Source organism: Musa acuminata, chromosome BXJ2-2, assembly GCF_036884655.1.
Source record: "Musa acuminata AAA Group cultivar baxijiao chromosome BXJ2-2, Cavendish_Baxijiao_AAA, whole genome shotgun sequence".
In the NCBI taxonomy this organism is placed as follows: Eukaryota; Viridiplantae; Streptophyta; class Magnoliopsida; order Zingiberales; family Musaceae; genus Musa; species Musa acuminata.
This window is the reverse complement of record NC_088339.1, coordinates 25,981,430-26,005,530: the sequence shown is the minus strand read 5'-3', so window position 1 is coordinate 26,005,530 and position 24,101 is coordinate 25,981,430. Positions and strand designations below refer to the sequence as shown.

Genomic DNA, 24,101 nt, shown 5'->3' with positions numbered 1-24,101 from the left:
GATAGATAAGAGAATTGGGGTACTCGGTTTCGCCCATTCTCTTAAGAGTTGAGAAGGCAAAGGTTACTTGACTTCGCCCGCCTCCTCGAGGTTGTACTTCATGCATCGAGCTGGTTACTGGCCTTCGCCTGCTCTTTGCTCACACTTCTGAAGCACTTGAAATGTTTGCACTCCTTGCGTTGAGTTAGCTACTGTGATTCACCTTCTCAATGCCATTGAACTTCTGGAATGCAGGAAGTTTTCACCCCAACTTGGAGCAATTCTCTGATAGATGAGGTCGCCTCTGGGATTGTACCGTCTTCTCCATCAACCCTGTCGCCTACTCCATTGAGTAGCAAAGGTACAGCACCGCGTACTGCTTGCTTCGTTCCTTGGTCGTGCACTCTTGCATGACCCGAAGTCCTTCACTTACGGCTATCTTGATGAGAAACTTGTTGACACCGGTCTTACGAAGTTTCTTGGCCTCTGCCCTTCAGCCTTGTCTCGGTACTTGGAGATTGCCTCTGCATGCTCCACCTCCTCGGCCCCTTTCACGACCAAACACTCTCCCTCCATGAGAGTAAGGGATCAATGACCTTCACGGAAGTCCCGCCTCTGCGGTACCATGGCGCTGCCATGCCCATGGCACTACTATCCGTCGCCTCGCATCTCCATCCCTTTTCTTCACAATCAGTAGATATGCCTCCGTGACACTCCTCCGAGTCCACCTCCATTCTAACTGATTGCTTGATTTTGGGTAGCTAAGTCCCTCTGGACTCGTCGTCGCTTCCTCACCCCTTTCGACCCCCTGCTTCAACACCTCTGTGTTCTCTAAGCAGACTGTTTGGTCGATGGAAAGACAGACTGCAACTCCCATGCATGGCCTCTGCCATCGCATTAAAGGGTCTGCACCGATTCTGTTCTCCTTAGCTTCCTTGGTAGCAACGTTCGCTTACTCGACCTTGTCCTCTGACTTGCCGGGCTCCCTTAAGCAAATATGAGCTCTGGAGCAGTCCAACTCTCCAGCTGATTCGATCATACCTCTGCATGATCAAGTCCCTCCCATGGAACTCACTGGTACTTGCCTTCGAACTTTTCCCTTAGTGGAACACAGCCCCCATATGCTGATGACCAAGGTTTTCGTCCGATGCAAAATTCGATGCACGCTCGGAAGACCCGCCTCTGCGGTACCATGGCCTTCACTCCTTGAATCCATAGCCCTTCTTGCCGTCGTGTTGTTCACCGAAGTGGAGCTTCCAATAGCTCCCGATCATACCTCCATATGATCCCGTCCCTCCCGGGACTATGTCGTGTGTGTCGCATTGCCACGAACTGTTCCACCACGATCCGCTGCACCATGTCGCCACCTGGTGACATCTCCATTGCATTCTGATCCTTGTGGAATAAACTCGAATTGTGAACCCTCTATGCGTGGCCTCTGCCAATACATCGCAGGGTCTCCTCCACCTTCGATTTTGTTCGCTCATTTGGCAATCGACTTTCATCCACCCACTCTTGGGTCACACCTAGATGAAGCACCGCTCTAGGACAGTCCGTCGCCTAGTAGCTCCCGAAGTCCACCGACTTCGCTGTAATTTGTGCACCATTGTCTGGATCCTGGGCCTCTGCCCCTACCAGCACAATCTTTGCTGCGCACTGCTTCCTTCATGGCAACTTGAATGGCAACACTGTGGCATATTCTTCAAGAGTACCCGCCTCTGCGTCCTCTTGCCCCGTGCTAAGGCCTTCTGAACCCAACTTCGCCTCCGCAAATTGAGTCGCCTTAGTTCCTCCATCAAATGCTCCTCCGAGATAAGGTGCATGTGCCCAGAAGCTCCCTTCGTCTTTGGCACCATGCAAGATGAGTCCACTCCGTCAGAATGAAGGACCCATGGAACAACATGATCCTGCTCTTGCCTCTACAAGAGTTCATGTCCTTGACCTCTGTCTAAGGAAAGCACTGTGCCTCTGCTCCATGTTCCAACTTCTCTGCTGGCTCCCTTCATGCAGCTTGGGTACTTCGCCAAGTTACACCCAAGTTGCTCCGCTCCTCGTTTTTGCATTGAGTTGATGGTGGCCCTCGCGCCCACCATTCCACGGGTCAGCCCTCCCTTGAGTCCGATCTCTACATCGACTCCAAGTGTGCCTACATTTAAGTTGCTTTAGGTCGCTCCCCCACTTGATCTCGCAATGCATCCACCCATGCATTCTCTCGAGCGAGATCATGTGACAACTCCTCGCTGCTTGCTCGGTCCATTGAGCTTCGTGGAGTTGTTGTTTGTGAGGTACTCCTCCTCAACATGTGAAGTCTGTCTCACATGATTCTCCCTCTGGAGAGCCGAGACTTATCCTTCCTGGATAACTATCCCGTTGGAGCAACATCTCTCTTCGTTTCGGAGACCACCATCCCCTTGGACTACTCCGATCTGCTGAACAAACTGTGCATTGTTATGCCTCTTGCAAACGCACTTGCTAGATTGCGCCTCCACGTCAATACAGCCACCGCTTCACCCCTCAAGGCCTAGCAACATGCTGAACTCGTTGCACACTTCAGCCTCCTCCGGACGTATCCTTCGCATGCCGAAGAGAAAGTTTCAATACTCCATGGCGCCGAGTCTCGACCGCCTTGGGATGGCCACGAACAATCCATCGTCCGCATACAAGCTCATGCATGAGTATCGAATTCTTCGAGTTAGCAATTCCCCTCACCTCTGTGAGCTTTGCACAACTCTTTCGGTCGCTGAGCAACTCATTCCACTTTGCATGGTCTCGTCCTTTTGCCAAGCGCCTCGCTTGCCTTGAGCACCATCAAGTAAAGTTGTCAACGTTGAGCCGTAGCTCAAACTCAGCCATCCCAACCTTTGTGCGCTCCGCATTCTTCCAAGCTTGCCTGTTCTCGTGGTGCCTCTCGCGCGAAGGGTTGGCCAATCCTCTGAATGCCAATGTCAGATGCCCGCTCCTCTGAGCGACTCTTTTCCCTACATCTCCATGCCCGTTTTCCCTCAAACGGTCGCGCGTTGCTGACTGCCCTCCATGCAGCCCCACTAGGTCCTCCACGTTTGCATGTCAAGTGTTTCTATGAGTGCTTGTCCCGCTATGATACCATATGACACGGACTTAGCTGGATTTGCCTAAGTCGTGCGGCACCCTCGCGCGTCCGTCCGCAAATGTCAGCCTCCCCGAAGCCTCCCATTGTCCCTTAGGACCAACCAAAGAGAGAACGAGTTAAAAAGAACGCCTCAATCGGGATCCACAAGCAGACATGTCCGAAAAACACTTTATAGACAATGCAAAATACAAACAGACTTTACAAGCTCTGAACAGTGGCACAACAAAGGGTAAAATGGTCCATTACAGACCGAAAAGCTCTCGCACGTGTCCACATGACACAACCTTTATTTACAAGCCTAAAGAGGCCACCAACCCAACTAAAATGGGACTATTAAGCCTTCGGCCGCCCCTTTACATTCTGTACAATGCATGAACATGCCAAAAGACACGGACATACATAAGCATTACATCAAACACCTTGTTTAGAAGTTTGTCCGTGACAGGATGGACTTCTAATTATGACAAATATCCAATACTAGATTGATTTGACTTTAGAAGTAAGAGTAACAAATTGAGGGAGAAGGTAAAAGAGTTGATACAGAAAGGACATATTCGAGAAAATATAAGCTTTTATACAATATTGGCTTTGTTAACACCCAAGAAAGATGAAAGCTAGAGGATGTGTATAGATAAGAGTCATCAACAAAATTATAGTTAAGTATAACTTTCCCATATCTCGAGTAGAAGATATATTGAATCAACTATAAAGCTCCAAAATATTCTCAAATATTAATCTCCATATCGAATATTATCAAATTCGCATAAGACTATATTAAAGATAAAAGAGTACTTATATAAATGATTAGTTATATCATTTGGTTTATCTAATGCACCAAATACATTTATAAAGCTTATGAATCAAGTACTATCATTCATTGAAAAATTTATAGTACTCTACTTTAATGACGTTATAATCTACACCCATAGTATGGAAGAACATATGGACCATTTATGATAAGTCCTAACTATTTTGCAAGACAACAAGTTATATGTCAATTTAAAGCAACGTGATTTCCTAACAAATCGACGAATCTTCTTGGAGTTCATTGTGAGTACCGACGGGATTCATATAAACAAAAAAAGAAATTCATGTCATTCAAGACTGCCTATCACGAAGACCGTCACAAAAGTGAGAGGTCTTGTTACTTTTTACAAGAGATTCATTAGAAATTTTAGTAGTATTATCACTCTTATCACTTACTGTTTGAAGAAGAGAAGTTTATGTGGATTGAGGCTACCGAGAAATTATTTGTTAAAATTAAAGAAAAATTGACTACCATTTATCAAACTTTGAAAAGCCTTTGGAAGTAGAATATGGTACAAGCAGAATTGAGTTTGGAGCAGTGCTTTCACAAGAAGGAAGACCAATTGTATTTTTCAATGAGAAATTAAGTGAGCACATAAAAAATGGTCTACCTATGAACTAGAGATGTATGTTGTGATACAAGCTTTATGAAATTGAGAATGTTACTTAATCCCCTTGAGTTTGTAATATATTTAGACCACAAAGCACTAAAGTATTTCAAGAATTAGAAGCACTTAAACAAGATTCATATAAGATGAGTTTCCTACTTAGAGTAATTTGCTTATGTAATCAAACACAAGTTTGGTACTTCCAATTGTTTTGCTGGTGCTTTGAGTAGAGGAGCAATTTACTAGTATCTCTAATGAAGTTGTAAGGTTTAAATGCTCGAAGATGTTTGAGAAAAACATTTGACAAGATAATTGGTGATTTCCATATCCGTTACTTATTCAAAGGTAATAAGTTGTGCATTCGGAGGATATCCTAACGAGAAAAAAATTATTCAAGATTTACATGAAAGAGAATTCAACGGATATTTCAAGGGAGACAAAATAATATCAATTTCAAGGGAGACAAAATAATAGCAAGCAAGAGGTACTTTTGGCCATAATTAAAAAGAAATATTGATAATTTTATACGAAAATATCTAACTTATCAAACTATAAAAGAACAATCGTAAAACACTAGTATATATATGTCATTATCAGTTGATTTTGGGAGGATCTATCCATGGACTTTGTATTAGGATTGTCAAGAACTCAAAGGAGAGTTGATTTTGTGTTTGTAGTTATAAACTAATTCTCAAGATGGCTCATTTTATATCATGTTGGAAGACTTCAATTATGGTACATATTGTCAAGTTATTTTTTCAAAAAGTCATGTGCCTACATGGGGTAAAAAAATTAATCACTTCTGATAGAGATTTTACATTTCTATCCCATTTTTTGTTGATATTGTAAAAAAGATTTAACATAAGCTTGAAGTTTAGCACCCACAAATTGATGATCAAATAAAAGTAATTAATAAAACTCTAAAAAACTTGATTCATTACATTTATAGTGACGATAATGAGATTTTACACTCGGTACAAGTTAAATTTGTCTATAATAATGCAACTCATAGCTTTATCGAAGCATATCATTCTCTCTTGGTTACAGGAAAGCGTCAAAAGGATTTAATTCACCTACCAAACACACCTAGAATGAATATAATAGCTAACAACATGATTGAGCAAATATAATCTATCGAAGCTGAAGTGAAGAAGAAGTTGAAAGCTATTAATATCAGATATAAGGAAGTAGTCGATAAGCATAAAAGAGAAGATGTTTAAGAAAGAAGATACGATTATGATATATTTGTTAAAAGAGAGATTTTTCATAAACATTTACAATAAATTAAGACTAAGAAATATAATCCCTATAAGGTCTTTAAAAAATTAATAACAATGCCTAATTGATTTACTATATGATCGGGTCTCAAAGACTCTTAGACTTATAAGTATTTTTAGAATCTATTGTATCTAGATATAGGAATAAGTTTTTAGAACGAGATTAATATGGAATAAGATGAAGACTATCAAGTCAATTAAGTATTATAAAAATCTTCTATGATATTAGGAGTTTGATTCTTCTCTAAACTTCCTTTATAATGTTAATATGTTATAGCAGAAGAGCCGAAAGAGAACATACAGAATTTTGGCGACATGAACAAAGCAACGTTGAAATGAATGGAGCAGAGGTTAGAAATTACATCAAGAAGATGAAACATTATAAAACATTAAACTAAAGCTTGCTGTACGTTAATAAGGATGAAATGAATGAACATAGCATAATGCATTATTATAGACACTTGACCAAATCAGTCAAGAAAACACCATAAGCAACAACCAAGAAGATGAAGATCGCTGGATGTCATCCAACCAAAAAGCACACAGTTTCTTGATGAAGGATCATCAAAAGATAGAAATATAGCAGTACCTGATAATTGGAGGATTCTCACAGCATACATCTCCAAACAAGTAATACGAACATACAGCAGTAGCAGTACGGAAACGAACAAGAGATGGGGGATGGAAGAAAGCCGTATATGCGATAGGAGTCGAGGCAGAAGGAGGTCAGATGATGTAGTCGGACCACTCCTGGATGAAGGAAGTGTGATCCATGGATTCGCTTGGCACGTCGTCGTGCCTCGCGGGCTTGTCCTTCCCCCCTACGAGCCGGGCAGGGTTCCCGACGACCGTGGTCCTCGGGGGCACGTCGATGAGGACGACGGACCCGGCACCGATCTTGGCCCCCTCCCCTATCCGGATGTTGCCGAGGATGGTAGCGCCGGCTCCGATGAGGACGCCGTCGCCGATCTTCGGGTGGCGGTCGCCGACGGCCTTGCCGGTGCCGCCGAGGGTGACGTGGTGGAGGATGGAGACGTTGTTGCCGATCACGGCGGTCTCGCCGACGACGACGCCGGTGGCGTGGTCGAGGAGGATGCCCTTGCCGATGCGGGCGGCGGGGTGGATGTCGACGGCGAAAACGTCGGCGATGCGGGACTGGAGGGCGAGGGCGAGGGGGCGGCGGTGCTGGGCCCAGAGAAGGTGGGACACGCGGTGAGCCTGGACGGCGAGGAAGCCCTTGTAGTTGAGGAGGCAGTGGGAGAAGGAGACGCAGGCGGGGTCGCGGTGGCGAACAGCGAGGAGGTCGGCGACGACGGCGGAGATGAGGGAGGGCTTGGAGGAAAAGGACTGGAGGAAGAGGTCGTAGAGGAGGGTGGAGAGGAGAGTGGAGGAGCAGAGTTTGTTGGCGAGATGGAAGGCGAGGGAGAAGGCCAGGGAGTTGTGGGAGAGCACCGTGGCGTAGAGGAAGCTCGCCAGCGCCGGCTCCGACTCCGCGTCCCGGTGGGCCTCCGCCTTGATCTGCGCCCACACCCACGACTCCTCCGACTCCGACTCCGGCGGCGGGTACGTCGGGATCGCGTGCCGCGCAGCTGCCGCCGGGGCCGAGGCGGCGAGGCCGTTCTGGTTCGTCTTCTCCGTCGGCATCTCCCACCTACTCTCTCCGTCCTTATCTCCTTCTCGGAGGGCGTCTTTTTATTGGTCTGATTTATTTGATCTTTTTGGGGGATGGAGTGGCATAGACACGGAGAGACGGAGACCGAATCCAATACGTGTATACATACATACGTATACGTTTGTTGACTACAGAAACAGATACCAAATGCGTGCAACAGCGTGTCTTCGTCCGTACGAGCGTATACATGTGTAGCTGTGACCGGGACTCATATGACGGCCACCGTGACGTAAGCTGTGCAATCAAAAGTCAACGCCGGTCTGACGTGGCGTTACTGACCGCCATCCAAAGTTCATCTACATTATCTATGATGGATCTCGACGGCCACTGTGGCGTTCCTTTGGGTGGGTTTCGAGACGCACGTTTCATTGAAGATTCTCGTCTGTCATGGTTATGTACAGCCAGTATCTATGTACCTTCTATCGAAGATTACACTTAAATGCTGAATCAACAAACAATTATGTTGCTCATAGAAGACGATGTTTTGTCAGCCTCGGGTCATCTAGGGGATCTAAGCCACAAGATGAGCAGTGGCTGTGCTCTTGTATTGCTGCTCGTGGATCTGCACTTCTCTGCTGATTATGGTAGCGTCTTCTGCTCTGTTCTATGTTGAGTGCGCGGGACTCCCTCTTTTTTTCTTGTCGCGTCCGTTTATTCTTATCTTTTACGAGTGCTGTTCGTCCGGTCAATTTGTCTCGGTTGAATTATATATATCGAGATTAGGTGGGCTGCCCATTGATTCCTGTAGACAAAACAGAGGTTTTCGTACAGAGAGAGAGAGAGAGAGAGGTTCTGTTTGTGAGCTGATTCACAACTTCACGGAGAGTGGCTGATAGGGAGGACGATGGCTGGCGGACGGTGAATCACATCAAATTTACCCTCGATCTTAGCGATTGCAGCTAATGAGCAGTGGAACCGATGGAGACCAACGAAAGAACATACTGTTGAGTAGAGTAGACTAGTACATGGGATACAAGACATCTCAAATCATGAGAAGCCTAACGAGATGGTGGTGATGGTGATGGTGGTGGTGGTGACAAACCGACACTATGGTTGCTCACTTGCCCGGGACGAAGTTGGTGGCGTAGGCCCATGCGTTGTTGTTCACGGGGTCCGCCAGGTGGTCGGCCAGGTTTTCCAAGGGACCCTTCCCGGTGACGATGGCCTGCACGAAGAAGCCGAACATGGAGAACATGGCCAGCCTCCCGTTCTTGATCTCCTTCACCTTCAGCTCCGCGAACGCCTCCGGGTCGTCGGCAAGGCCGAGCGGGTCGAAGCTGCCGCCGGGGTACAGCGGGTCCGTCACCTCTCCCAGCGGCCCGCCGGCAATGCGGTACCCCTCGACGGCGCCCATCAGTATGACCTGGCAGGCCCAGATGGCCAGAATGCTCTGGGCGTGGATCAAGCTGGGGTTGCCCAGGTAGTCCAGCCCGCCCTCGCTGAAGATTTGGGAGCCCGCCTTGAACCACACCGCCTCCCCGAACTTGACCCCGTTGCGCGCCAGCAGCTCCGGGAAGACGCAACCCAGGGCGCCCAGCATGGCCCACCTGCAGTGGATCACCTCCAGCTCCCGGTTCTTGGCGAAGGTCTCCGGGTCGGCCGACAGCCCGGCGGTGTCCCACCCGTAGTCGCCGGGGAACTCGCCGGTGAGGTAGGACGGGGGCTCGCCGGAGAAGGGGCCCAGGTACTTGACGCGGTCGGGGCCGTACCAGGGGCTGCCGGAGGCCGCCGCGGGCCTGGCCTTCGCGGTGCTCTTGCGCATGGTCACCCTGCCCTCCCCCAGGACGTCGGAGGCCGAAGGGGCGAGCTTCACCGCCTTCCCGGCGAGGGATGGGGAGGAGAGGGCCATCGTGGCAGCCATTGCTGGAGCTAGTAGGTTCTCGGGGTGGAGGATGACCGAGGTTGCTTGCCTGCTGCTGGTGTGGCAGAGTGGAGAGGAACGGCTGCACCTTATAGAGCAGTGTCATGCTCCTTATCTCACCGTGAATCGTTGTAAGCTGTTCCTATTGGTTGATGGTTTGCATTCGCTTGAGTTGGATGCTGAGTTGTCAGTCTCAGAACCTTTAGATATCTGCTTCCTGGATTTTATTTGCCACTTCATCAAAAATCTAAAGTAGGATGCCAGTTAATTTGGCTCCACCAATGTCAACATGCCACGTTTTCCTCTCCTGATCGATGAGATAGGGCTACCCACCCATGAAATCTATCGATACAGTACCGTTACTTGCACAGAGAGATCGCATATGTATGACACACGTCAAAAAATGGAAACATGACTGCTGATGATTCCCATTCAAGTCTTTTCGAAAGTGAGATGAGAAATCATTCGAATCATAAGCCATATACAAAACAGGCTGCATTGTCTCCTACGAGCTCAGCTTGCTCTCAATAACTATGAAAAGTATCGCCTTAAAGAAGGTTGTGCCCCTTCTCAACAAGTGCACTAAGCATAAGGCTATAAGCAATGCTCTCAGCCCTCTTTACATGTTTCAGCGAAATGACACATCTAACAAAAGGATGGAACCAACGCTGCTGCTCAAATCTCAGCTCTGTCCATCTCATTCTTCCATCTCATCTGGAGAAGGTGGATTCTCCGTCTCACTATCACTGCTCATACGATCTACTGCCCGAGTGCTCAAATGCTCTTTGACTGAGTTGTCATGGACCTTATATTTGACAAACTTCACTTGTGATTCATCTCCTTCATAACCCCATTCTTTCCTTTTCCTCCTCCCTTTGCTTGCCTCAGATTTCATAGACCGAACAGCAGAGAGAAACGCAGAATCAGTTATTTCCATGTCTTGATCATCATCTGCAGCATTCTCATCAACGTTCCCTGTGTTATCAAAAAAGAAAATATCTCCATCTGTGCTGTTGCTGCCTGAATCAAACTTTGCAGTTTCAGGCATGCCATCATATTCCTCGATAGCCAACTTGCTATGAAGTTCTGAAATGTTATCATCAAAAAGTTTCAATCCCTGTTCTTCAAGAACCACAAGCCACTCTGCAAGTAAGAGATAGCTGCATGATGAACGAATGATTTCATAAGGAATAAAAGACCAGTCATTACTGTCAGTCTCAAGTAAGAATATGCATATTCTAGGTACGTACTTAGAAGAGCTTGAGGTGTAGTAGCATTTGGTCTATTAAGTTTCCCCAAGCCAACCTGATAAGTAGCCCACTTAATTAAGCTACTGGGAACACACGATGTTGAAAATGCATTTGTATAGGCTATGGCTTTGCGGTTGTCTCCTTTATCCCTGTTATCATAATGAATTTCAGCACTGTGCTACTCTCATATCCTTCATCTCATTAAAGTAATGCCCTCACCTGACAATTCGGATCGCTTCATGAGTAACAATCAATCTTCTCACAACAAGATTCATCATAGAATCACTAAAATGTTCTACTTCAACTCCCGGATTTAAGAAAGAATAATCCGCTAAAATAACAGCATCGTAAAGGATGTTTCTTAGCCAGCTTTCCTCAGTGGAGCTCTGAGCCAAAAAACACTAATTTCAGGATATTATCTACATTTAGAAATAAGCATATGAAAAGAAAATTTGAACCTACTAAAGAAAAAAATACAAATCAGAACCCATGCATGATCCAAGAATATGTACTGCTGCTATATTCAAGAAAAAAAAATGTACAAGCAAGGGAAAATTCTCCTGCTCACATGATGATATAGGAGCTGCAGCAACTTCAAAAGTAGATATAGAACATATTTCTAGAATTTTTACATAACAAAGAGTGTGACCAAGGACCCAGCCCTCTTAATTATTTCTAAAGCACGTCCATAGAATTCTACAATCAGATACTTTTGCACCACTAACATAATCATTTATAACCAGCTCACCAATTATCTAACAGAATCCAGAAGGTGAGCATTGGCTTCACAGTGAGGTTAGGAGAAAAGTTAGTGACTTTACAAAACAGGTTCACTTGATCAATCTGTCTCATGTGGCTGATCTATATGCACATGAATCAATCACTAATGATTCTTTCAAATAATACCTGAAGTTGTCCACAATCCTTAGCACATTCATGAAGCAGAATAGAACTATCAGATGCATTTATGTTGGTAAGCAGCTGCTTGAGTGAATGAACTAATGCTGATTATATCATTGCAACTCAATGTACAAGTCTCTGATTAATATACTCACCAAAATGGTCATAACTGGCATTGGTAGGTTCAACAGCAGCCTCAGTAATAAGTCTGTTTATCAACACTCAGATGTCAGAACCAAATTGCACAATAAAGATAGGCAATCTCTATAGAGCTAGCTGATATAGCAAAAAATTGGCAAAGCTACTCATTAGAGAAAAGTCACAAGTTCTCTATATAATGGCCAAGAGAATGTACAGCTGTTTATACACACACATGCATATGCAAATATTAGCCAAGGACCATGTGCCAAACACCTACATCTTATAGCAATTTACTTGTACCATCAACAGAAGCAGAAAAATCCAATCAGTGATAAATAAGAACTGCATTACCAAATAATTCGAAATTAAAATGCACAGTTAGCATATCTTGATAGAATATGCAACTATCCAAATTGCTAATGGCATTGATAATTCTGCTAAAAAATCTATGGGAATACAATTTGTACAGGTCTGTGAATTCAGTCATAGGTAAGAAAGACCTACCAAATGAAACACAATTCTGAAACACAGATATCGAACTGATGGCCCAGAGTCTAAGCTCCTTCTGTAAGTCCAGCCTTGGAGACCCATCCACTTGAACCTTCAAGCTCAAACTAAGCAATAAAGCTTCCACAACCACAACACCAGCCAAATAATCAATCCCACACCTTTCTTGCTCGAAGCAGACACGAATTTCATCAGTAACCAAAGGAAACAGAACACACAAACCATCTCCTCTCCCAAAATGCTGCACCGTCCACACTCGTATAACATCAACAAAACAAGGCTGCAAGTAGCCATAAGAAAGCTCTTTCCCGTCAGAACTCTGTCCGCTACAAATGCTAATATAGCTGACAAGAGCCTCCACCAAACCCCCTATCTCCTTCCTCAACTTCTTCGCCACCTTTCCGGACATCTTCTTTTCCTCTTTTACACAATGATACAGCTCTGAAACAACGGGAGCGAGCAAAGCCACGGACTTTGGGCCATCACACGAAGCAGAGCAAGCCGAGAGCAGCTGGAGAAGGTCTCTCACAGCGGATACTCGATCGAGGGCGTCTTTTTTTAGCCTGATCGCTTCGTGGTAGCCAAGGGCGGAGTAGAACCAGATGACCTCCAGAGGGGGATCGACGCTGGACTGAAGCAGGCGGAAGAAGATCGAACGGAAGGCAGCGAAGTCGCAGGTCTCCCTCCGGACTTCGACCAGGAACCTGTCGACGGATTCTTTAAGCATGGAGTAGAAGCAGGAGCAGGCGAGAGGACCGAAGTGGAGAGACGACTCAGCTGCTGTTGGCGATTCAACGATGATCGAATCCATAAGGCCAACAGATTTCAGGAATTAAGGATGATGCAAACCCTAGCCCTAATTTTGTCGATCCTTTCGGGGGGGAATTTTTGGAGTTCGGATTAGGGTTTTTGTCACGGCCCCGAAAGGTTTTTAGAACCCGCCCGCGCTAGCTTCTAACGTGCGCCGTTGGGTTGCCAGAAACACGTACAGGTTGCTAACGTGCGCTCGGGCGGTGCCCATAACAATACTCGAGGCTGCGAAATGAAGGTTTCTTTTTCCCACTCGTGCGCGCGGTTACTCGCCAGCCTACACCAGACAAGCTTGCGGGTCCCTCAGGGGAGGAAGTTCCGTTTGAATTAGCTCACGGGCGGAGAAGAACATAGGGAAAGGCCTTTGGGGATTCGTACAGAAGGATACTAATGTGTCACACAAAGCCCTAACATGTGCATTAATAGCGGACGCCCGTTCCATGCTTCCACCCTAGTCCTCGTACTTTGTCGCCTCTCCAGTGTCTGATCTCTTCACCGGTCGATCGAGAGGTGAGTCCCATCTTTGTGCTTCATTTGTTGATGGAAAAGCTTTCGATCTCTAGCTGGGATTGGTTTTATGTTTCTCTATTGTCCTTCCAATTTTCATTCTAATTGTAGGGGTCTCGATCGATTCCATTGGATTTTACTCTTGTTTTCTTTCTTTTTTTCTGGATTCTTTTGGTATCGATCTGAAAATGTATATTTGAGCTGACACGTTAATGTGCCTCTGGGTCTTTAGATCTCTATGACATGCCATGATTAATTTTACCATGATTAATTTACGTCATTCGTATCGTTCTTGAAATGACTGGCTGAAGAAAACAGATTTTTATTTTGTGGCGTGGACTTGTTTTGGTGGATGGCATCGAAACTGCATCAGCTTCGATCTAAGGCTGTCCAAGCCTCGGAGTTTGTGGCTAAGCACGGATGCGCATACTATAAGGAGCTTTTGGAGAAGAACAAGCAGCATATTGTTCAACCACCAACCGTCGAGAAGTGCCAAGAGCTCTCAAAACAGCTCTTTTACACACGGCTTGCAAGGTTTGGCTTAACATCCACGCTATGTTGTTTTTGCTGCGTTTTTAAGTCATCCTAAACAAAATGACAAGTTTGGGGATAATTTCTATCTTATTTTCGGATAAATGTACTGTAAGGTTGGTGTTGGCCGTAACTATTCTTAAACAAGATGGATGTAGGTTATTCCAGGAGCTGAAGTGTAAGAATGTACGATAGTTATGTATAGTTTAAATCTATTTCAAGCATAAAAACACTGAATACCCAAAGACTAACAGCGTTGGCTTGGTTTTTCTGCCGTAGTCACTTGCCTTGTCAACAGTAAGTTTCTGTTTCTCTGAACATAGCATGTGGTAGGATCTTTCTCTGAATTTAGTGGTGGAATTCATAATTCAGGTCGGTGACTTATTTCCTTGATGAGATATCCAAGGAGTTTCCTTGTTCCCCTGATGCAGCTTGTTGTGCCTGATGTTTGTTAAGAATCTTGCTTACCTTGTATAATCTGTATATTACTCTACTAATTTTAGGTACTATAAAACTAGTAAGCTAAATGTATTATCCTTGCTTAGGTTTATGTTGTGGGTTATGAACATTATCCTAAGCGACATCTTTTGTGAGGAAATTGCTTGCTTGTGGTTTAGAGTTAAAAGGGTTAACTGGTGATTAGTGGTTTAACCTGCCACAACAATAGGGTTAAGGAAGGCCAAATTTAATCCTGTCAGCCCAGATAACTTGGGATGAATTAAGTCTTTTAAGTTGTGGTTATTGGTTTAACCTGCCAAACACACTTTTTGCTGACCCAGATAGTTTTCGTTTAGCATCCAGGCAAAAAATAGGGTTAAAGTTAGATAGCAGGGTTTGGATGATTTAACCTGTAAGTTTTAGCCACTAATGAAATGTAGTCTAAAGAGTTGGGGAGGGTCAAAATAATCTGGTCAAAATGACTTTTATTCAACCAACCAGGTTTAAGAAAGCCCATTTTATAGGGTTATTTAGAACTAATCCTTACTCCAGGTAACTTTGTTTGATTAGTAAGCAGTCGAAGTAAAATGAAAAGTTAAAATAAGCTAGCCGCGATAGAATAACTACACCTGGTTACTGTAACCATGAACCAAACACAATTTTTTAATTGACTTCAGATTCTTGGCAAATTCATATTCAAGAACAACAAGAAGCCTGCCACTAATAAGCAATATGTGTATACTGTTACCTTCCAGTTAGGCTGCCTTCTCCAAAGTCCAAATTAGCATGCCCAAAGACAAGTGCTTCCCCCTTAATTCATGGGATGGTGTGTTCCACGGGAGAGGTTGCGATCCTGGTCGATTGCTCTGCTGTCATTCAAAGCTATAAAGTCAAAGTTGATTATGCTTGTTTTGTTTGAGACAGTCCTTTTTCAACAATGCATGTCATGTAAACCATCTTTTTAGATGTTATCCTACGAGATGGACAAAGTGTCAAATATGTGCCAGTACTGACATCTTTCAATTACAGCATCCCTGGTCGTTATGAATCATTTTGGAAGGAGCTTGATGGTGTGAAGCACATATGGAGAAACAGAGAGGATCTCAAAATTGAGGATGCTGGCATTGCAGCATTATTTGGGCTCGAGTTGTATGCATGGTTCTGTGTTGGTGAGATAGTTGGAAGAGGATTCACTTTCACTGGCTACTCTGTCTGAGACCCCTGTTGGCTGTTGGATAATGAGTTCTTCAATGTCAGTTTTGATTTTTGCCCATGGATTCCTTAAGCTAGTAGTCGGTGAGACAAATGTTAGTCCCTGAATAGCTTGCTGTTTTGTTTCCCTTCTGAGTTCTCTAGTACTCTTGCACTTCTTTATCCCTGTGCGAGATGATCAGTTTGTATAAACTAGATGGCAAACCGTATCTCCAAGCTGTTTCAGTGAATCAAGTTCATGTTTGTCATTCAAGTCATCGTGGAGACATGGGGTTTCTACTAATTGAATCATACAGTGCTATATACTTGTTTCTTTTGGATTCTTGTTTCAGGGCATTCAATATTTAGCGTGGTTTTCATTAAGAGGTACTTTGTAAACCGACCGTCCTTTCTATAGTTGACTCGACTGGCATTTCTATAATTGAAAACGGATATATATTTTTGTCTTATGTCATTTTTGTTGACGTTTAAAGTTGACTTGACTGTCAATTCTATTATTGGAAACGTCTATATATTTTGATCTTCTTATGTCATTTTTGCTGACGTTTACTTACGTGTTTGCAACGACAAAATATGGGTCAAAGTCTATCGTATACTGTATCCTCTAATTATATACTCATTCGTATACATGCCCAAAACACGAGAGAAAGGAAAAGGTTTCGCTGTCTCTCCCACCTTATCCAACTATCTGTTATTCTTTAACGAGAATAATTGATGGCGTGGATGTGGACTACGTGGGTCCCTATGGATATTTCCAATTACAACGGAGGTAGTTGGCTAGCGTGACGCACAAACGGGTTGCTAAGGTTGTTTTCTAGTTAAACCGGTGATCCCGTCACCGGAGGTATCCGGACCAAGGATAACTGGCGGGACAGTGTTCGTAATTTCTACCGGCTTATTCGAGTGATTGTGACGGGTCATGCGGGTCCCATGTGGTTTGTGCAGTCACAAGGCAGGTAAGTGATCGGGCGGTTCGTAGAAGGTTCCGAAAGGTATTGATTGCTCTAGATAACGACGGTGATCTCGTCACGCCTGGTAATCCGGACCAAAGACCAAGAAAGGCACCTCGCCCACCTTCTCTCTCTCTCTCTTCCCCTCTCGCTCCGGTTGCTCTCTGTCTCGTTCTCCGTCGCCCCTTTATTCCTTGCACGCCGCTCCTTTTCTTTTGGTTTTCCCCCTTTCCAGCTCGAGAACGAAGAGCGGACAGGTGAGGTGCGAGGACCGGAATACCTCGCCGCCGGATGCATGGAGTCGGATAGCATCGAATGCGTGTCGTCGATCGACGGGATAGATGAGGAGGCGACCTCCCTTCCCCACCACTCCTCGAAGTCCCACGGAGGCGCTGCGCCTCCCGCCGGGATCGTCCCCTCCACCAGCGTCCACGAGCTGCTCGAGTGCCCCGTCTGCACCAACTCTATGTACCCCCCAATTCATCAGGTTGATCACTTTTCCTTAGTATCACTTAATTTGTGGCGATTTTCGATTTGCTTAGCTTATTATGGCATTTAATATCTGGATTTTGGTTAGAGCAGCAATCTTGTTGGCTATTGTATTTTGGGCGAAGCAATTGGGGCAAATCTGTCGTTTTTATGGGCTTTTCATTTGTAGTTTCTCATCTCTTTCGTCGTTCCGGTGACACAACATGCGATTCTACAGTAAAAATTCATAATTTGACTCCTCGTGCTTATACGGATGATTTGTTCTTTTTAGACAGTGGATAATCGCTGATATGTATTTGTCGAATGATTTCGATGATCCGAGTCTTGGTTCTCTTTGATGCCGTGGAATTGTGATTTGGAATTTCTATTACTTTGAGGTCTATAAAAGAAATTGTTGTTCATATCCTGCAATTTAGTTGTCGTCTTGAAACTAATATATAATCCATCATCATTGGTTGAATTGGCTCATCTTATGCACGAGTCTTTGTTGAAGTTTGAGGCCCTGGAATTCTAATTCCGATTGGCTGATTAGTTGATTTAGGCTTGTTATTGTCACTTTGGCATAGCCCCTGAAGAAGTTCAGAAAAGAATGTGACGAGTCTCCATCTGAATAAAGTTGATCTGACATTATTGTTTCTTTGTCCCTTTTGTTCTGGCCTTTACCTCTTGTCATTATGAGGCCTTTATAATTATCGTTTGATGGCAAAGCTTAAAGGATGCTCTAAAGAACTTTCCGATTCTTGTAACTAATACATTGTTGCATGTTCCGGGAATAGTTAGCTGCATATTTACTTTGACATTTGTCAGTTAAATGTCACATTCCTCTAGCTAAATCTGTGGCTTGGTAAGGGTTCTTCTTTTATTAACTTTATTGATTATTTTTCTTTTTAATAGACAGTTGTATAACTTTCTTGTCTCAACTCTGCAGCTAAATGCTGTCTTGAATATGTGGCTCTTATTTTCCTAATACTTGGAATGTAACTTTTTGGGCAAATTTTTTTGTAATTATGATATTTGCTTTATAGAATTTTTTAGATTCATTCCCTGTAGTTATCCAACTCGGTATACATTGCAGTTGCATGAAAAGTTATGAAGCTTTTGAATCTAGTATGTGCATATTGAAACATGTCTTTGTTGACTGAACATCTCGTTTATGAAGATGGGAAAATTGGCATCTTCATGGCAATTCAAATGTCCAATTACATTCTGTCTCATTGTTGGTCTTCAAAGCCATTCATTTTCCAAATTTTATGAGTAAGCATTGTTCTTTCTGCTGAGCTTCAATTTGTACTTGTGATTATGGCAAGGATCTCTCTTATCTATTGATCAAGTGTGATCGTCAATGCCCCTTAAGGTTAGAGATTTAGAGCGACTTTGGCACTTAGAAGGCTTTGACTCCCCTACTCATCAACCGATGTGGGACTAAACACGCTTATCATCTAATAAACAGACAGTCCATCTTATCAAATAGGATGCACATCAACATCTAGTCATTATTCTAATTAGGTACTAGCAATGTGGCATGTGCAATGGAGGTTCAATATTCAACTATTTTTGAAAATTTGTTGACTATGAATTAGTGATGTATCAAATTATTTTTTATAGGAAAAGAAACATAATGTCATTTGAGAAGAGATAATGAATTTGTCACACATACCCAAAGAGTGGTTTGTAGTCAAAAGGAATTATGATTAAGCTAGAGTGACTGGCATGGTGGTCAAAATTGGTGCCTTGAAAATTCAACAAGATGCATAGGATTGGCTGACGTAGATAATCATCATGAATGGCTATTTATACTGATTTAGGCAGTTATTTTTCCATAAGAGCACAATTAGTTGACAGAACTTATTGAATTGCTGATAAAAAAATTATTGCATAAAGAGAATAAAGTAGCTATGATTCAGTTTTGAAACTCTAGTATTACACATGCTAGACACTTGCTTTTTGAAATAAGTTTCAAAGATATATGTCTTTTATTATTTTTCCAATTTACTCTCTCTCTCTTTATATATATATATATATATATATATATATATATATATCCACCTAATGATCAGACAAAGCAAACCAATATTGACTTTATGGGCATTGGCAGAATAAGTTGACGAATGTGAAATCCATTATATGGCACTGAGCATCCTATGGGATAAATTTATCTGTACTAGGCATATTCCTTGTACTACAATTCTTTTTGACATTCCTGTTTCACAATCTTATGGCACTTCCATGTTAATGTTTTGGCTACAGTTAATTCTGGATTTCTCATTACTGATCCAGAAGAACATGATTTTAGATTCTCAGGGTAGCATCATCATGATTTTAGCAATTTTTTTGTAACGTATTTGCTGGTTATTCAATTATTCCACGATTCCAGTAAGCAGAGCATCATCACCTACAAAAAAAAAACCATGTCCTTCGCATCTACAACAAGATTGTGTCTCAAAAGTAGCTTATTTTTGCAGTGCCAAAATGGGCATACACTCTGTTCAACATGCAAAACAAGGGTGCACAACCGATGCCCTACATGTCGACAAGAGCTTGGAGATATCAGGTGTCTAGCACTGGAAAAGGTGGCCGAATCGCTTGAGCTTCCCTGCAAATATTACTCACTTGGATGCCCTGAAATCTTTCCATACTACAGCAAATTGAAGCATGAATCTCAGTGCAACTATAGACCATATAGTTGCCCATATGCTGGATCTGAATGCTCGGTTGTGGGTGATATTCCTTCCCTGGTTACACATTTAAGAGATGACCACAAAGTTGACATGCACACTGGCTGCACGTTCAATCATCGATATGTTAAATCCAATCCACGAGAAGTTGAAAACGCCACATGGATGCTCACTGTAAGCACATATACTTGCCTCACTGCTCAAACTGCACATTTTCATAGAAATATTCTGCAGTTCTTTGATCTTTCTCCACATTTCATTTCCATTATCTAATGTCAAATTTGGCATTCATCAACTAGGAAATGGATTCAGTTAGATTGGGAAGTCGTACTCCTTCCTGAGAATAGTGAAAAAGATTCATGGCTGTCAAAACAACCGCATTGATGGATATGACCTCTACTTAAATTTTACCTGAGATCTCATTCCATAATTAGTGATGTGCATCATGTGTTTGTGGGAATATGTCGTCCCTTGTATACATACATATATTCATTCATTTGCATACCTTTGGCTGTTCAGGTCTTTAACTGCTTTGGGCAGTACTTCTGCTTGCACTTTGAGGCCTTCCAGCTAGGGATGGCTCCTGTGTACATGGCATTTCTGCGCTTCATGGGTGATGAGAACGAAGCCAGAAATTTCAGCTACAGTCTTGAAGTTGGGGTCAATGGAAGGAAGCTAATATGGGAAGGTACACCTCGGAGCATCCGTGACAGTCATCGCAAAGTCCGTGATAGTCATGATGGGCTCATCATACAGAGAAACATGGCACTCTTCTTCTCTGGTGGAGAGAGGAAAGAGCTGAAGCTGAGGGTCACTGGTCGGATATGGAAGGAGCAGCAGAACAATGATGCTGGAGTTTGCATGCCCAATCTCTGTAGCTGAAAGCCGTGACCATAATGTGCAACTTGTTCCCATGAAACTGTTTATGATGTCTTGCCCATCTTATACTTTGATGCTCTTCTGTAATTGTATGTTCTAATTACGAACTGCAGAGGGAATGTTGTTCAAGGTGTGAGTTACATTCGTAATGATACTTGAGCTGCCATGAATTGAGCAAATAAGAAGCTTCCATCTTTTCTGGGGTTAATACCTGATTTCCCGATTAAATATAGAATTTTCACTCTATTTTCTGACATGCATCTATTGCCAACACTACAAGTATGAAAGCTAACACATTGTAAATTGGGAAGTTAAGCCACCTGAAGGGTTACCATGAGCCCTGCTTTCCTATTTTACTATTAGCTTGCAATGTTCCATCCTATATCAATCAAGCAGATGCTGGCTTTGTTGGTAGTCAGCTGTACTTATTAGTTGCATGCTCAAGCTCTAAGCTTTCTGCTCCTTTACCTTTTCCTGGCTGTGAGAAATCCACAAACATGTATACAACAGGAACATGGAGGATGACTTGAGTGACCTCAGGCATTGGAATACAACACAATCTCTACAATCAAGGCAGAGATTAAACACATTCCAGTAGATATTAGACCATTATCATTATTCCATGGCCAGACCCCTTTTTTCGTATTTTATCTAGTGCCGGCAGCTCAACACAGCGTGTTATAATTAAGCATCAAACTAGACCATGGAGCAAGGCCACAAATCCAGACTGGATAACATTGAAAAGAAAGAAGAGTCTGTTTCTGCAGTCACTTATTGTGATTGCAATGAAAATGATTGTACAAGGTTCAACGACATCACGATGCCGTCTTCTAATTCTGATGTCTAAATTCACACGACATGAAGTAAAACAGCTGTCTCAGAGCTTCGATTTTATTTCACTCTCAATTGGTTGGTCATGGAAATCAGACCTTCTTGAGCAAGGCTTTTAAATGTGGCTGAAGACTAGTGATCACTGTGGCCATCTGAACAACATATGAAAGCTCACCATTAACCACCTTGAAAACCCTTGTTATCTCCTTCACCTGCATGGCAAAGGTTTTTTTACCATGATCGCATCGAGAATAGAAGTCAAAGGACCAAAATAACATACTTAAGACCCCAGTATTCTCCCATCAAGTGGATCATAGCTGCTACTACGGAGCATCTCAGAGCAGGTTTATAAAGAAAAGAAAATATGGAATGGAATTCACAATTTGGAGGAGATCTATACTCTCATCAAGAAATTGTAATTGACTGAAGGAGTGTCCCAAAAGGAACTTCATGAATGCTTCTAGATTTTTGTCTCATCCGGTTTTCTACTGTAAATTTATCAGATACTGTTTGCAGCTAACTTTTCCCTTTGTAACCTATGGTAGCATTTCAACACAGAATAGAATGAAAACATTTACTGCACATAGAATTATGTATACCTACTTAATACAACTACTTCCAGTAGAGCATAGTTCAAGGAGAATGCAAATGGACAAAAATAGATTGTAATAGTTATTTGCTGACCAATAAATGATTATGTAATTGACTGTTGCAGAATACCTTTGATGCATTCCCGACAAGTTCACTTTGAAGTGTCACAATCCTATTTTCGGCATCATAAGTACCCTTCTGCAAAATCACAACACACACACACGAGATGCCAATAAGAAAACTGACATTGTCATATATTGTTAACAAAAGAACAATCATCAACATACAAATCAGTGTTTTATGCATTAATTAAATGTGCAATATGATTGCTAGAAAAAAGATTAACAACAAACGGGGTCTGATAAATGGATCTTTTGTCAGCATTGAGATCTCATGAGATGCATGCACACACATAAGAAAAGAACTCCCAGATTTTTCCCTGTCAATGAAGCTTCTCGAGTAGGCCAAAGATTTGTATCAAGATATGCCAAGCTCCACCAGCAACAAGAGCTAGCCATGAGAGAACTATTAGTAAGTAGATTTCATCAGGCAATGGTCAGATCTTAACATTTGCCTGCAATGTCACACTAGCCTCACAAATTAAATCTAGCAGCAATGGAGCATACCCTATAAGAAGTCTTCCAACTTTGCCAACGTCCCTTCGAGCCTCAATACTAACTTCCTTTTTCCTTCTCTTAATTTATACTCGAAATTCCTCATTTTCCACATAGTATTCATCAGTTGCTAAACATGCACTTTATCAGCTCCTTTTTTATTCACTTTCATCACAACAAATTGTGGAGATTATCATCCTCCAGCTTTGCAGATCTGATTTGACACACTCGATTGGGAGAATTCGTAGATGCTAACAAATCGTTTGGTAACCTTTACATCTAAGATCAACAGTACCGTAAGCAACCAGAGAGTCTATGTTCCTCCTCGATGTCTTGAACTCGCCGGAAGCAAGGAACATAAGAGACCAAATTGAGTACCTGAACTTCGGCAAGGCCGGTGCTTTGAGCGATGACGACTTCGATGGAGCCGTCGGGCTTGGGGCGCCAGTAGCCGCTCTCCGCGTGCATGGGCTCGCCCGACGCCAGCTTCCATGTCTTCTGGCTATACGCTATCACAGGCTGTTCGACAGAGATCATGTTAAGAACGAGCAACACACAGAGAGAAAGGAGAGAAGTTACCTTTCCGGAATGGGAGAAAATGAGTTCCTCGCCGTAGGCGAAGGAATTGATGGTGGGAAATCCGCCCTCGCCTTGCCCTCTCCACCTACCCAGAAGATACGAGAGAGGGGCTATCGCAGGGTGCAGCGGCGGCGGCGCAGGAGCGGACCCAACGCTTCCCCCTTCCATTTTCTCTCACTCTCGCCTCTCCCAGTCTGCGAATCTTATCAGCTCTCCCCTTCCCCGTGCGTCCGTTTCCTTCTCAGGTGAAGACGCGACAAGTCAAGTCCGCCACCGCGACGGTGGCATCGAGGCGGCCCCTTGGGGGTGAACACATCGACTCGGGAGAAAATTGTAAATATAACTCTACATCCAATACTGAATTTAACATACACATTATATATATATATATATATATATATATATATATATATATATATATATATATATATATATATATATATATATATCCCCTAAAAATCTGTATAAATAATTCAACTAATTAACATATTTTAAAAATATTTTTAATTAAAAAATATTAATAACATATGAAAGTATCAAAGTTATTCTCTCATTTCCTTAAAATTTTTCATGTGATCATCTCATCGTAATCTAATATTTTTAATCTAATCAAGCTATTCGATGGATGGTCTAGATTAGTATATCTAAATATTAGAATCTCGAAGATTTATTATAAATTACATCTCACAGTTAGTTCTTGAGTATCTTGATCCTTGTACTTCGAAAGTAAAATATCTAGATTTATTTATTCTAACAATGTTAATTTTTATAAAAAAATATATAAAAATAAAAAAGGATAAAAAAATAATTTTAATGTTCTAGTAGATGATGGTATACGACAGCATCCCTAGAGATCATGAGTGACTATTATGGATAATGAGAAC

The 24,101-nt window shown here is 42.9% G+C and overlaps 6 protein-coding genes across 7 annotated transcripts; 2 read left to right on the top strand and 4 right to left on the bottom strand.

Moving 5' to 3' along the window:
* Positions 1-6,206: 6,206 nt before the first annotated feature.
* Positions 6,207-7,495, bottom strand: LOC135605618 (probable serine acetyltransferase 1). The gene has a single exon (XM_065095916.1). The coding sequence runs from the start codon at positions 7,422-7,424 to the stop codon at positions 6,507-6,509; it is 918 nt and encodes a 305-aa protein (XP_064951988.1). The 5' UTR covers positions 7,425-7,495; the 3' UTR covers positions 6,207-6,506.
* An 878-nt stretch (positions 7,496-8,373) lies between these two features.
* Positions 8,374-9,387, bottom strand: LOC135605619 (chlorophyll a-b binding protein of LHCII type 1-like). Its single transcript, XM_065095917.1, has one exon. It carries the CDS (start codon positions 9,311-9,313, stop codon positions 8,510-8,512), a length of 804 nt encoding a protein of 267 aa, XP_064951989.1. The 5' UTR covers positions 9,314-9,387; the 3' UTR covers positions 8,374-8,509.
* A 330-nt stretch (positions 9,388-9,717) lies between these two features.
* LOC135605617 (uncharacterized) lies at positions 9,718-13,082 on the bottom strand. Its single transcript, XM_065095915.1, has 5 exons — positions 12,109-13,082; positions 11,619-11,671; positions 10,783-10,949; positions 10,564-10,712; positions 9,718-10,456 (listed from the first exon to the last, which is right to left on the bottom strand). Exons 1-5 carry the CDS (start codon positions 12,920-12,922, stop codon positions 10,011-10,013), a joined length of 1,629 nt encoding a protein of 542 aa, XP_064951987.1. The 5' UTR covers positions 12,923-13,082; the 3' UTR covers positions 9,718-10,010.
* A 199-nt stretch (positions 13,083-13,281) lies between these two features.
* LOC135605620 (uncharacterized) lies at positions 13,282-15,839 on the top strand. 2 transcript variants are annotated; one of them, XM_065095918.1, is made up of 3 exons: positions 13,282-13,431; positions 13,747-13,962; positions 15,427-15,839. In XM_065095918.1, exons 2-3 carry the CDS (start codon positions 13,781-13,783, stop codon positions 15,611-15,613), a joined length of 369 nt encoding a protein of 122 aa, XP_064951990.1. In that variant the 5' UTR covers positions 13,282-13,431; positions 13,747-13,780; the 3' UTR covers positions 15,614-15,839. The 2 variants fall into 2 exon arrangements, with proteins under 2 accessions (XP_064951990.1, XP_064951991.1); XM_065095919.1 differs by having other exon boundaries at positions 13,306-13,431; positions 13,740-13,962.
* Positions 15,840-16,642: 803 nt separating this feature from the next.
* LOC135605615 (E3 ubiquitin-protein ligase SINAT5-like) lies at positions 16,643-20,810 on the top strand. The gene is made up of 3 exons (XM_065095913.1): positions 16,643-17,046; positions 19,511-19,897; positions 20,243-20,810. The coding sequence occupies exons 1-3, from the start codon at positions 16,855-16,857 to the stop codon at positions 20,603-20,605; spliced, it is 942 nt and encodes a 313-aa protein (XP_064951985.1). The 5' UTR covers positions 16,643-16,854; the 3' UTR covers positions 20,606-20,810.
* A 496-nt stretch (positions 20,811-21,306) lies between these two features.
* LOC135605616 (peroxynitrite isomerase Rv2717c-like) lies at positions 21,307-23,543 on the bottom strand. The gene is made up of 4 exons (XM_065095914.1): positions 23,218-23,543; positions 23,017-23,157; positions 22,154-22,222; positions 21,307-21,645 (listed from the first exon to the last, which is right to left on the bottom strand). Exons 1-4 carry the CDS (start codon positions 23,383-23,385, stop codon positions 21,526-21,528), a joined length of 498 nt encoding a protein of 165 aa, XP_064951986.1. The 5' UTR covers positions 23,386-23,543; the 3' UTR covers positions 21,307-21,525.
* Positions 23,544-24,101: the final 558 nt, after the last annotated feature.